Source organism: Ambystoma mexicanum, chromosome 1p, assembly GCF_040938575.1.
Source record: "Ambystoma mexicanum isolate Mex_15411 chromosome 1p, UKY_AmexF1_1, whole genome shotgun sequence".
Taxonomy (NCBI): domain Eukaryota; kingdom Metazoa; phylum Chordata; class Amphibia; order Caudata; family Ambystomatidae; genus Ambystoma; species Ambystoma mexicanum.
Genome location: NC_090921.1, coordinates 144610568 through 144622793, shown reverse-complemented (window position 1 = coordinate 144622793; position 12226 = coordinate 144610568). Strand labels below are relative to the sequence as shown.

The 12226-nt window shown below is 46.1% G+C and overlaps 1 protein-coding gene across 1 annotated transcript in view; it reads right to left on the bottom strand.

Moving 5' to 3' along the window:
• Window positions 1-1427: 1427 nt before the first annotated feature.
• SHBG (sex hormone binding globulin) overlaps window positions 1428-12226 on the bottom strand; it is a 78710-nt gene continuing 67911 nt past the window's right edge. Inside the window, exon 8 of the mRNA XM_069645291.1 lies at window positions 1428-2150. Coding sequence (XP_069501392.1) covers window positions 1966-2150 — 185 coding nt within the window. The 3' untranslated portion in view covers window positions 1428-1965. The remainder of the gene's footprint in view (window positions 2151-12226) is intronic.

Genomic DNA, 12226 nt, shown 5'->3' with positions numbered 1-12226 from the left:
TATTCCTCATGGCCCTCCCATTCTACCTCGCCGTAGAATTTTCCATGTTATTGCAGTTCACGCTCCTTCAGACTCTAGTAGAGTCTAAACCACATTAATGCTGGTAGTTCTACAGTAAGGAAAACACGAAAAAACAGAACTGAAGCCAACGGGCGCATGGCGTTCCATATGTACCTTCGATAACGCCATCCTCGAGATGGAGGCCCTCAAGGAACATCGAGATGACCGCATCAACACCCAGCGCCTTCTGCCGGACATCTTTTCTGTAGCAGTTGTAGCTGGATATTGGAGATATCAGAGATGAGGAATACGTTGGAGGAACATCCAGTCGAAAGAACGTTAGCAGGGGTAAGTAACTTGTTCTTCTAGCATGAGCAGCATGTGTTGCTTCCCTGGTCATTTGTGGCTTACAGTGTTGCTTCATTTACTAGCTGCTAAGAGAATCGCTAAGCAGATATAGAGGTAGCTTGACTTTAGTATGGATGCTTTATCCTCTGTCACCTGGTGATGAGAGGATCAGGTTTACCCAGAGATATATTACTGACTGGGTAACTCTGTTTGCCCAATTGAAAAGCTGAGTGGTAGCACTGACAGACCCCCACCCCCGATGCCAGTATCCTCCACTGCAGCAGAACTCAGTTACTGACAACATCTTGAAGTCCCAGAGGGAACAATCACTCCAGAAGATGCACTGCAACCAAATCTAAACACATTTTACACTAGGCATTCTGCAACCAAGTGAGGTTATGTTGTCTTGCATTTGTATAGTGCGTCCTGCCATGGGTTATGGAGGTGAAGCGCTTGACCTTTCAGAGAGGCAAAGGAGGATATGATGGAACATTCAGTGGGGGTAAGGAGGAGCAAAGTTATGTAGATAGTTGGGATGAAGGTGAGGGATAGATAAAATGCTCAGGAAGGCATGGGAAGGAAAAGGTGGAGGACTTACGTGGATAATTGGACCAAATTTATCCTGGAGCTTGACTGCATTCTCTGAGGTATGCCGCTTAAAGGAGAGAGAGCTAGAGGAGGTGTTTGACACGCCAGCGGTATGTCTGGAAATTACTCATCTAATGGTGAGCCTGGGCATGTTGAAGCCATGGCCATGAAGACACAGACAACAATGCTCTTCCACTTCCCTCCTTCCCTGGGCAGTAAGAAAGGGTCTTTGTGATTTGTCTAAGAAACTTTACATATAATCAACTAAAGAGATCTGTATCAGGCAGGAGTGGATGGGAAACAGGAACTTTCCCCTTCCAATAGGAATTGCGCGAATGATAGCCATTGCACTCAACACCTTGCTGCACAATCGCCCCGTCTCCCCTCTCTAAAACTGGGGGATACTGGGGTTTTCCCTTCTTCTTTGCACACCATGATGCTAATGGATCTATTGCCCTAGCAAACTGTTGAAAAAAATAATTTGTTTAAAATCAGATGCAAATGAATTTATGAATATGTCTGTCTTTTCAAAGAATGTAATACATGAGCAAAATAAATCACTTCGTATATGTTGACACCCAGTCCATAGCGTCTTTTGGATTCATTCGGACACTTGAAAATTAAGTTGAAAATTAAATTGAAAATTAAGTAGAAAATCATATATATCCACCAGGGACTAGTCTTTCTTGTTCCAGGAGACTGATATCCAGTCAGGGAGTCTCTTGAGGGCCAATTGTGTGTTCAAAGGGGATGGACTGTCAGGCTAGCCAATAATCAAAGCTCTTGGGAATCCAGGGAGACTAAGGAATGTGTCACCAACCAATTAGGCAGACTATCTGGAAGACTCAAATGACTTTTGAAGATTTGGGTGAGGTGGACAGAAGGTCTTCTGCGGGTTCACGTAGATTTGGGCTGCCTGGCTCGCCAATAAGGGCCGCTCTTGTAGATTCAGGGAGAACGTTTCCATTGGTGGAGTCGGTTGACAGCAAGTACTCTGTGTCAGGAAGGAATCAGGCAGACTCGCATGTATTACTCTTTCGCATCCAGTGCGAGTAGTTGGCTGAAGAGGTCAGTGCTGGGGCAGCTATGTGCCCAGATGCTGTTGCATTTGAAAACGGCAGTGTCCATGTCCAGCGTATGGCCTTGTACCAGCAAATCCTGCAGGCAACCTTGAAAGAAAACCATAGCCTCTGCAGGGTACAGCTTCAACAGATCTGCAAAAGAAACATGGAGTGAGGTAAGCTAATAAGCCAAATGTGAAATGGCTCTTTGGATCTAAAAAGCAAGAATGGCTGGAACTAAAGAAGTCACATGTCTGGGGGCTGGTAATCCATCACTTTGTTCAATAAGACCCAAGCTGGTGGTCATTACTGCTTCAGGCAATGCCCTGGGCCCATAGTTACAGGCCCTGGTGAAGCGAGGCCTGTAAGACTGGTGTACTAATAGTGTCTTTTGCAACTGAAAAAATAATATTAAAAAATAGGACCGCCACAGAACGGGGAGAAGGGACTATACAGAGGGCCTCATTACGAGGCTGGCGGTAAGGGGTTAATGGCGCCGGTAAGGATGCCGGTCCCGTTAACCCCTTACCGCCGCATTACGAGTTCCCTTAGCGGGTCCCACTAAGACCGGCTGGTAAAACCAGCCGTCCTTAGCAGGAGCCGCTAAGGGACCAGGGAGCTAATAATGGACCCGTTATAATGGGCCCATTATAACGGGCCCTATGGGCGCTCGAATGGCAATGGGGATGGGTATTTTGAATGGGGACTTACCGGGTCCTCCAAGGTTGGAATGACCTGGTAAGTCCCCATTCAAGGAACCCGGACCCAGACACAAGTTTGGAGGCAGCCATGGCGCTAATAGCACCATGGCTACCTCTAAACTCGTAATGACCCCCATAGTCTCTTCTGCCATTCCATGGCGGTCATGGAAAAAAAAATGTAAACAATAAAGATAGCCGCCAGAGAACAGGTTGAAGGGACTACACATAGCCTCTTCTCCCTTTTTATGGCAGCCAGGTTGTGGCTGCGACCGGCCAGAGAAAGGCTTTGTTGGGTAACTGCCCGGCGAGGACAAATGAGCTTGCTTGTTACAAGTTCATTGTCCCTTGCCGGGTACTAATACGTAGTAATGCACCACTGTTAACACAGCGCTGCCACGCTCTTGGAGCATTACAAGACTTGCTGGTCATTTACTGCTGTCCTCTTTATCAACTATAATACCATGTCATTGCTGTCATCCTGGTATATTAGAGGTTTAATGGTGTCTGAATGCAGCATTATAAGAACTTGTCTGTCACTGCTACCCCTCTGAAGTATTGCAAGATTAGAGCCCTCTGCAAGGAGTTTTATAGGGCATGCCCCTGCTGCCAACCCAGAATATTGCAGGACTAGTGCGGTTTTTATGGTGCATTATAAAACCATGTCCCTGCTGATGCACTGGAGTTTAACAGGATTAGTGACTTCTGTCTTGAGCAGTATTAAAAAATGTCACTGCTGCTATTCACTGTATTAAAGGACAATGATGTCTGTCTTGAATATTACAGGACATGTCACCACTGCTGCCATCCTGGAGTATTATGGGACTAGTGTCCTTTGTATGGAGTAATAGTAGCATTATGAGATCATGTCCTTGCTGCCACCCTAGGGTTTTTCAAGGACTAGGGTTTTCTGCCGGTTACCAGTCATTTGGTCGACTTGATATAACTATCTTTCTCGTATGGAAGACCACAGCACTATAATATGACTTGCATCATGGTCGAATGACCATTTGATCGATGTAAAATGTTCGAAAAAAAAAAGGTCGATTTTTTTTTTATTATTTATTTTTATTTTATGGGGGGTTCCCCCGAAACCTCCTTTTTCTTTATTAAAAAATGTTTTTTAAGCAACCAAAACTAAAAAAAAAATATAAATAAATAAATTCGACCTTTTTTTCGACCATTTTGATTCGACCAAATGACCGGACACCTTTTCTGCCTGGTATAGAACATATCACCACTGCCATCGTAGAGCATAGCTAGTGTCCGCTGTCGTGAGAAGAGGTGCCCACAGGGTAGGGCATGAGAAGGCAAGGCCCACCCAAAGCTGAGTGGCCATTTACAGATGTCAATGTCAGAGGTCACCCAGCACTTGCCATTTATAATCTTCACATCTATGAAGGCAGGAATTTGTCGATACGTGCTTGAATGAATAAATGGTGTGCCTGTACGCATTTGGAAATATGTGAGCTGGGTTTCTAATCAGCGGTGTATATATCAGCCCTGCGTCGAGATGTTATTCAAAATGTGAATTTAGTTGTATAGGCTGAATGCCAGGCGGTATACAGACGTTTATTTGGGGGGGGTTGGTCCCTAGCAAAACAAGAAAACAAAAATGGGGGATATGAGGTCTGATCGCTGTTAAATACTGTGTAATATGGTGAGATAAAACACCCAATACCTTTGTTGATTTACTATGAATATAAATATTACTTTTCCCCTAAGAATATGTGCAAACAGCATAAGGTTTATTTTAAAGCCCATTCCAAAAAATAGAGAGGATTTAAGAGCAAGCAGGGGTTGCTCTTTATCTCCTCATCACATGTCAGAATAAGCAAGCGCTCCCTCGTCCCTGGTTCCTGTCTGGTTGGAGCACGCAAGATGGTGGTCTGCAGGGCAGCTAATGTGGGGGCATCTTTTTGAGTCTGGAGCGAAACAGGTAAGGAAAAAAAGGTCTGAGTGTGTATGCGTGTTTAAGAGGATTGTGTGTATGTATAAATGTGTGCGTGCATGCATGCAAAGGGGTGTCTGTGTAAGTGCCCGTGTGTATGTGAGGGAGCGTCTGTAATGCGCGTGCATGAATGACTGCAGTGTGAAGGGTATGCATGGGTGCGAGGGCGTGTGTGAGTGAGAATGCAGTGTGCGTGTTCTGGGTCTGAGCGTGGATGAGAGAGAAGCTGTATGGGTGCTTGCCAGTGAATACATGTGCATGAATGTGTGTGCGTGTCTGCGTGTAGATGCCAGGGTGGGTGCCAGGGGGCAATGAAGCATTAACATGTTTTACTGGCATTTTTGGCCAAGGCAAAGCCACTATGAGTGTTATTATGCGAAGAAGGGGCTAGGGTGGGTGGAGGTTTTTACAATGGGGCTGGCAGCCTGGACCTTTTCATACTGTGGCATGGAATTTTGTACTCATTAAGGATAAGGCCTACATTATGAGTGTTATGACATGTTGGAGGGGAGGGCATGTTTCCTTACCGTGGCCTCGCATTCTTTTTTACTGGTGTCAAAGGCAACATTATGAGTGTTCTTACATGAAGGCCATTTGTGCAGCCCACAAGGCAATGTTTTCTTACTGTGGCTTGGCACTATTGTTATTGATGTTAGGGGAAAATACAATGGGATGAGTTTTCTTATATGGGGGTGCATTTGTGCAGCCAGCAAGGACATATTTTCTTGCCGAGGCATGGCCTTTTTTATACTGTCTTAAAGGCAAAGTCAATAGAATACATTGGAATACTGGCATATATTGGCGGAACCGGCATGATCATGATTTGTTATAGTATCGTTACTGGCATTATGAGCAAAGCAAGCATGAGTATGTTAATATATGGGAATACTGGCATATATCGATGCACCAGCATGGACTTTTGTGTGCACAATCGCCATGCAAATGTTGGGTACACTGGCATAGTACTGGAGATCACTGGGAGGGAATTAGCATGGCACATCACTGCTTTTGGGTTGGGGGGTCCTCCATGGAAGATACTCTGCGACCTCCGCTTTTTTCATGAGATCTTTGTGTTGAACCGTCATATGGTTCTAGCACTGGGGTCTGCAACCGGTGGCCTTTCAGATGTTTTGGACTATGACTCTCATGAACCCTCACCATTGACTATGCTGGCTAGGACTGATAGGAGTTGCAGTCCAAAATATCTGGAGAGAAATGTTGCAGTCCTTTGTTCTTCAAGGTACTGCTACAATGACAGACCTTTGTCCTAAACGGGCTGCTGGTAACCTGGTGATGGTGTATTCTTTATCCTTTCCTTGAAGAAAGACGTACCCACCCTTCTGTTGAATGGTCTTGTGGTTAAGACTCCTGAATATTTAGCTGTCTCTGTTTCTTTTCTATATTCTTTTCAACGGCTCAAGTAGCTAGTTTTGAAACAGGTATTCTAATCAAATGGCATGTCGATAATCTGGATATGTGTCTCAGGTCTAAACCTTGCTACTCGCAACCATAGAATACCTTTCAACGACCAAGCCATGAGTGGACAGCTGTTTCAGCTGTGTCCAAACTTGTCTTAATCTTGGTGTTGGACGATATCTGCCCTTCTTGCATAATAGCTTTGACTTGTGCACAAGCCTCGTCAGAAAACATTTTCATAAATGGCTCCATTTGTTCAATTGTGAACGATCGAACCTCGCAAGGAGTATAGTGGAGTTGGTAATTCTTATATATGATATGCTGTAGTGGTGGTTATCTTCAGTCTGAGTGCAATAATTGTTGTGAAATAGTGGGAATTCCTGGTTACCTTGCTGCAACTGGTTTTCATAGAATCTTGTGACTACAAAGATTTACAAACTGGATGCAGTGTACGAGGTTGTGTTTTTTAATATTCATAAGGTAGACACATGGTCTAAAGCCTGGTCAGCCAACACGTGTTTCGAACCCAGAGGTTCCTTCTCAAGGCAAGTAAAGTAATAATGAGCTTGGATTTAAGATGGGAGGTTGAGTCTTAATGGCCGTGTGGCAGATAGTTCAAAAGTTGAATTCGTGGGATTCAGTGGTCAAAGTGTACGAAAAGAAGTAGTGGAACTATGTTCCCTGTTGGCATGTGCTCACTGACAACAAACCTCATCACCAAACCCCCTCCGACGTGCAATACAAAACCTTAGTAAGATGTGCCTGCTGTTTAAGTGAATGTTCAGTGCAGTGCAAGATTTCAACTTCTTCCTACACTTACTTTAAAACAAAACCATTCCGGAAGGATTTATTTTAAAAATAAAAGTATAGCAACAGTATAACTTAATTAAAAAAAGTAGAGGAGCACCGCTCCCAACCGTTCCTGCCCACTTTGACCACTGATGGGATTTCATGGCTAATGCCACAGCATTCGCCAACGTATGCTGCAAACGAAATGCTGCAACGTACGCTTCGTTTGCAGCATACGTTGGCGAACTTATTAACTTGAAACTATTTTGCCTGCTCCCAGAATGGCTTGATATTTTGCCTGATCGTCATTCGGGAAGACAATACAGCAGGTTTTGTGACTCTCGAGAACCCGTTGCAGATTCATCCCAGAGACTTTCTGCCTCATCTTGCAGATGTTCCTTCTCCTGCGGGACCCATCCTCCTTTGCTCTGGCCTATGGGCCCTGTGGCATTACTTGACTCGGTAATGGCCCGCGGCTCAGGGCATATTGCTTGATTAAAGCCTTTGCTCTGAAGATTAAAAAGATACTTTTACTATTATTAAAGGCAGTAGACGAGTTGTACAAAATAGCATTAGTTGTTTAGAGAGGACTAACATTTGAAAGGTGGCATGACTATTTAGCGGGAGAAGCTAATATGTGTCAGATGGTGGTACTACAATGCCTGAGTAAGCCAATTCCTCTGTAAGCACAGAGTGCCTGGGAGGTATCAAACTGAGTAAAGGTATGAGTTTAGGCTGATGAGATGCTAGAGCCTCAGCCAATTCACCTAAACTACGGAGGTACTGCCTCTGACTAAATGGCCATCTGGTGATAGCCCACGCTTTTTTAAATTTGTATTAATATAAAAAAATGGGGGTATTTCTGGTATTGAAAAGGAGCTCTGTTAATCAGACATCACAAAAGCCTCCCTCAGACCAGGGCACGGACCACTACAGTGCCCTTGAAGTCAGAAGGTATGGGAAGGGGGCAGATGTGGGCTGAGAGAAGGGTCCCACCATCTTGAGTCCTGTTAGATCTCTCCTTTTTCCAGTCCTCTCTATTTCTTACAGTCAAGGAGCTCTCGGTTTGATGTTATAAAGCCAAGGACACTTGCACTTGATAAAACCACCTACATTGGACCCCTTACACCCGACTTGCTTGGGGCTAATCCTCTGTGACATTTTGCCTTTAAAAAGAGAGGGGCACGTCCTCATTCTTTGATTCATCTTTGGACCATCACAAGAAGAGGAAGAATACACTTTTGGACCTGTGTTGGCAGTGCGTCCATTGCAATGTCCTCTACCATTGAGGTGATGACAGAAGGCATCCAAGGCAGAGGTGAGTTCTGTCATCCAACCATGCCCAGGAAACATTGTGGGGGACTGTTGTTGGACCACGGTCTTACTGCTGGCTTCACTGGAACCAGCACTCTGTCACCGAACGTGAAGGAACCACTGTAGGTGCCAGCCAGTGCAACAGAAGGACTTACTCAGTCTTGGAGCCCCTGAAGTGGGACTCCCAGAAACACTGAATTCTAAGAGCAGCTGGAATCCTGTTCTCAGGCCCGAGACATCTTTGAGCTGCTTCGGCCATGCTCAACACCCTTAGAGCTGACATAGAGCCGGCAGTGCTGCTTTTGGCACTCCACAAACGTTGAGCTTCTCACCTGATTCTCCAAGCTGTCTCGACGCTGTATCGCACTGCTCAAGCACAACGCTAGTGCGACTTGACCGCCAGCTCACCGATGTGAAAACACATCACAAGCATTGACTCGACTTCACAAAACATCATCTCAAATGGACCACTGACTCGACCCGCTAGAAGCCATCATGTTGCATGCCTACTTATCCCAGTGGAAGCTTTGTTTCTGCTGGAGACAACAGCAGTCTCAAAGCTTGGGACCTATCGACTCACATAGACTCAAGCGACAACTCGATCCACACAGAGCTCAGCCTCCAAGATGACGTGACACTGGATCGATGCAACTTGACCTGTCTCGACACCGGTTCAAGTGAATGAAAGGGCATAAAGCCCATCCAAGAATAAGAAATAAGATACTTTGAAGAGGCCCTGTTCCCATGTTCCACTTTTGGGGCCATAGTGCCTTTTAAGCCCCACCCTCTGCCCATTCTTGAACATTGACATTGTGCCAATTTATAGCCTGAACACCAATTTATCTGTTCCCAAAGGGCCTTTCCATCAAAGTCTGCATTTTCTTTGTTTTCTTTACAGGGGTGGATTTTTCTTATTGATTGCATTATTATTGTTTAATTAATTAAAATTCTACATATTTATAGACCCTTGATTGGAACTTCTTTTATTTTGGAACCATCGTACTGAAGTTGTTTGGGTTGCTACTGTCATCAGCTCACACCCCTCCTGAAAGGTACAGTCTGAACTCGGCCCATGTTGCTAAAAAGGTTAAGCACGTATACCTGTCGGGCTGCGCCTCTTTCACCTTTATGATTGGAATCACTGCTGGTTTAGTAGTAGTGTGGAGCTGAGTAGGCAATTTAACCGCCACTCATCCCGGCACCCCTGCAGAGCAGTAGTACTGCCATCACACTCCCCTATCTGTGCAGTGCTCATATATAACATAACATAAAGAGCTTCATTGTAATGGAGCCCTAATCCTTGAAACACTTGTGTATAGGCGCGTTACAAATGCCATATCATATCATATCATATATCACTAAGTAGCTGAACTAGAAATAACATCATGCACATTCTTTTTTTTGTGTTTGCTGTGTTTGTACGCTACAGGTGTTTTTTCAATTTTCTTGGCCATTCATCTGCCAAAAATTAAATGCGGCGCATTAAAAAGGCAAACATTTTTATATTGCACCAAGAATTCTTGTAATGAATAACAAGGGGATTGGTAATGGAGAGGACTGAACCCACAGCTCCAGCACCTGCTCACATCCTAGGCAAATGCTAACCTCTGATTAACCAGTGCACTTACAAGGACACATGCCTAAGCACCTATGAATCTACATTTCAGCCTCAAATGCCTATGAGTTTCGCGGACAAAGCATGCATATGCAGGAATGATGACTCCAATTGCACAACAAGGAAACGGCTAGTTTAAAACCGATCGTCGGCTCTGAGTGCGACTGTATCTGTTGCAAATCAGCGATATTTTGGGGAATAATTGGTGACATAAGGTGCTCATTACAAGTTTTCCAGTATCCCACTGGTAATTCTGTTGGCATACCGGGAAATGGCCCCTACCATCTCCACCGCCTGATATTCCGGTATTACCAGGATATTAAGGGCAGTGGAGGTGACAGTAAATTACGGGATTCTGTTCCGGAACAAGTGTTTCAGAGCGCGACAAGGCAGAGGGGAACAGGGGAGAAAAAAACAGCGATCTTTCTAGGCCCAGTGACATTGATAACACGCAAGTGCATGGGAGAGGAGGAGGGGAAAAGTGCATGGAAGGGGGGAGAAGTGGAAAGTGCGAAGCAGAGGAGAAACAGATAAATAACAATAAATAACAAAGGCAACAAAAAGTGGTAGTGCAGCCAGCAATTTGCAAGTGCTAGGTTTAAAGCAGCAGACAGGGTAGGTCTGATAAGTGCAGGAAGAAAAAGGGGGGCTGTATGGGTACAGATACAGAAACCAGTGCAAGGGATGGCCCAGACGCAGTGCGGGAGGGTGGCAGGGTGAGCAGGTACCTGGGCCCGGAGGACAGAGGGTGGCCGGGTGCACGGTGCCAAGAGAGAACAGATCAACAGGGGAGAGGGGGAAGAAAAGAGGAAGGTCTTGAGGTGCTTCCGGAACCGGAGATGGTTCTCCTCAAGTTTTAGAGTGGCAGGGAGGCTATTCCAGAGAGAGGCCACAGCCGAAGACAGAGATCTAACCCCAGCTTGTTTCTTTGAAAAACGACTGACCCTGAGGGAGTTGGAGGTAGAGGAGCGAAGAGCTCGAGAGGGGAGGTATTTACGGAGGGATAGCTGCTGGTATTTTGGACCCAGGCCCCAGAAAGCCTTGTGGACAATGCAGAGTGTTTTGAATTTAATCCTTGCATCCACTGGGAGCCAATGGAGAGATTTCAGAGCTGGAGAGATACAAATCCCAGGTCTTGAGGCCAAGGACAAGTCTCTGAGTCCTGTTCTGGATTAGTTGCAGAGGCTATTCAAAGCAGGCTATTGAGAGTTAACAGATTAACTGAAGCTGCAAATGAGCTACTGGTGTAATAAAAATGGCATAACCAAAAGTGCTTTGCTTTCAGACACTTGCTTTATCTTACTTCCTTCCACTGAAGTTCGGTTAAAAAAAAACAGCCAGCGGGGGGCGTGGCGTGAAGCGCCGGCAATGCAGATGCTTCTTTAAGAGCCTCCGTGGGGAGCCTGTGGCAGCCCGCCTATAGCAGCGGTTAGGGAGCACATACCTGAACAATAAACTATGGGACCAAAGGCGGAATGATAAGGGAAGCTCTGAAAGAAATTGGGAGCCGGCTGAAGCAAAACACGGCCATCCAAAATTACAACCTTCTCAGAGAGAGCAAAATCCAAGGTGGTACAGTTCACTGGAGAATAGTCCCAGGACGCGTCGGAGCTAACAGGGACCCGTGGAGAAGAGACGGACACTATGCATGGATTCCCCGAGTGTGTGGAGTTACTGCATCCCTCACAGATGACAGCAGCTGATTTATAATGAAAACGGAGCTGTAGTAGCAGTATAAAACAAAGCGAGGTTTCACTCACGGAGTCGAAAGAAGAGTCACGGCAACCCCGGCAGAGGGGGACTAGTGGTTCCCTCAAAGGTACGCGATCCACAGCCAAATTGCAGTAGAAAGCAGATAACCACCGGGGAGGGCAGTCGGATTGACCCAAGGATCCAATACATACTGAATCCCCAAGGATAGCACCACTCTCCTGACCCCCCACAGCCACAGCGACCTCCCGAGAAGTGGGCTACCATCACCCTGGCCTGAAGGGACAATGCCACAACAAGGGGAGAGGGAGACAAGCCTTCTCTGCAGGCTAGAGCCAACCCAGCGCCCCCCCGCCTTTGAGAGAGGGGGCAGAGGCAACACATCCAGCCCATTGCCAGACACCAGGAGGTGAGAACCCCAACCCGGCCAAAACAGAGAGCACAATCCTGCTCCTGGGTCACTGGGGGAACTGCAAACAGCCACCACCTCCACCCTCCTCAAGCCAGGAGGTCAACGGAAATCCCGGGGACCCATTCCTCGCCCCCAGCAAGTGAATACAGTGGCCTACATACCCCTGACCCTGGGGTGAAGCGTACAGCCAAGAATAAGGATGGACAAATACCAGAAACCCCACAAAACCGCAGATATAGCAACTCTCCTGCAACCACAAGGCAAAGGGAGAAAACCAGAAGGGGGCCGTTCCAAAACTCAATCACCTGAAATACTCCCAGGGAC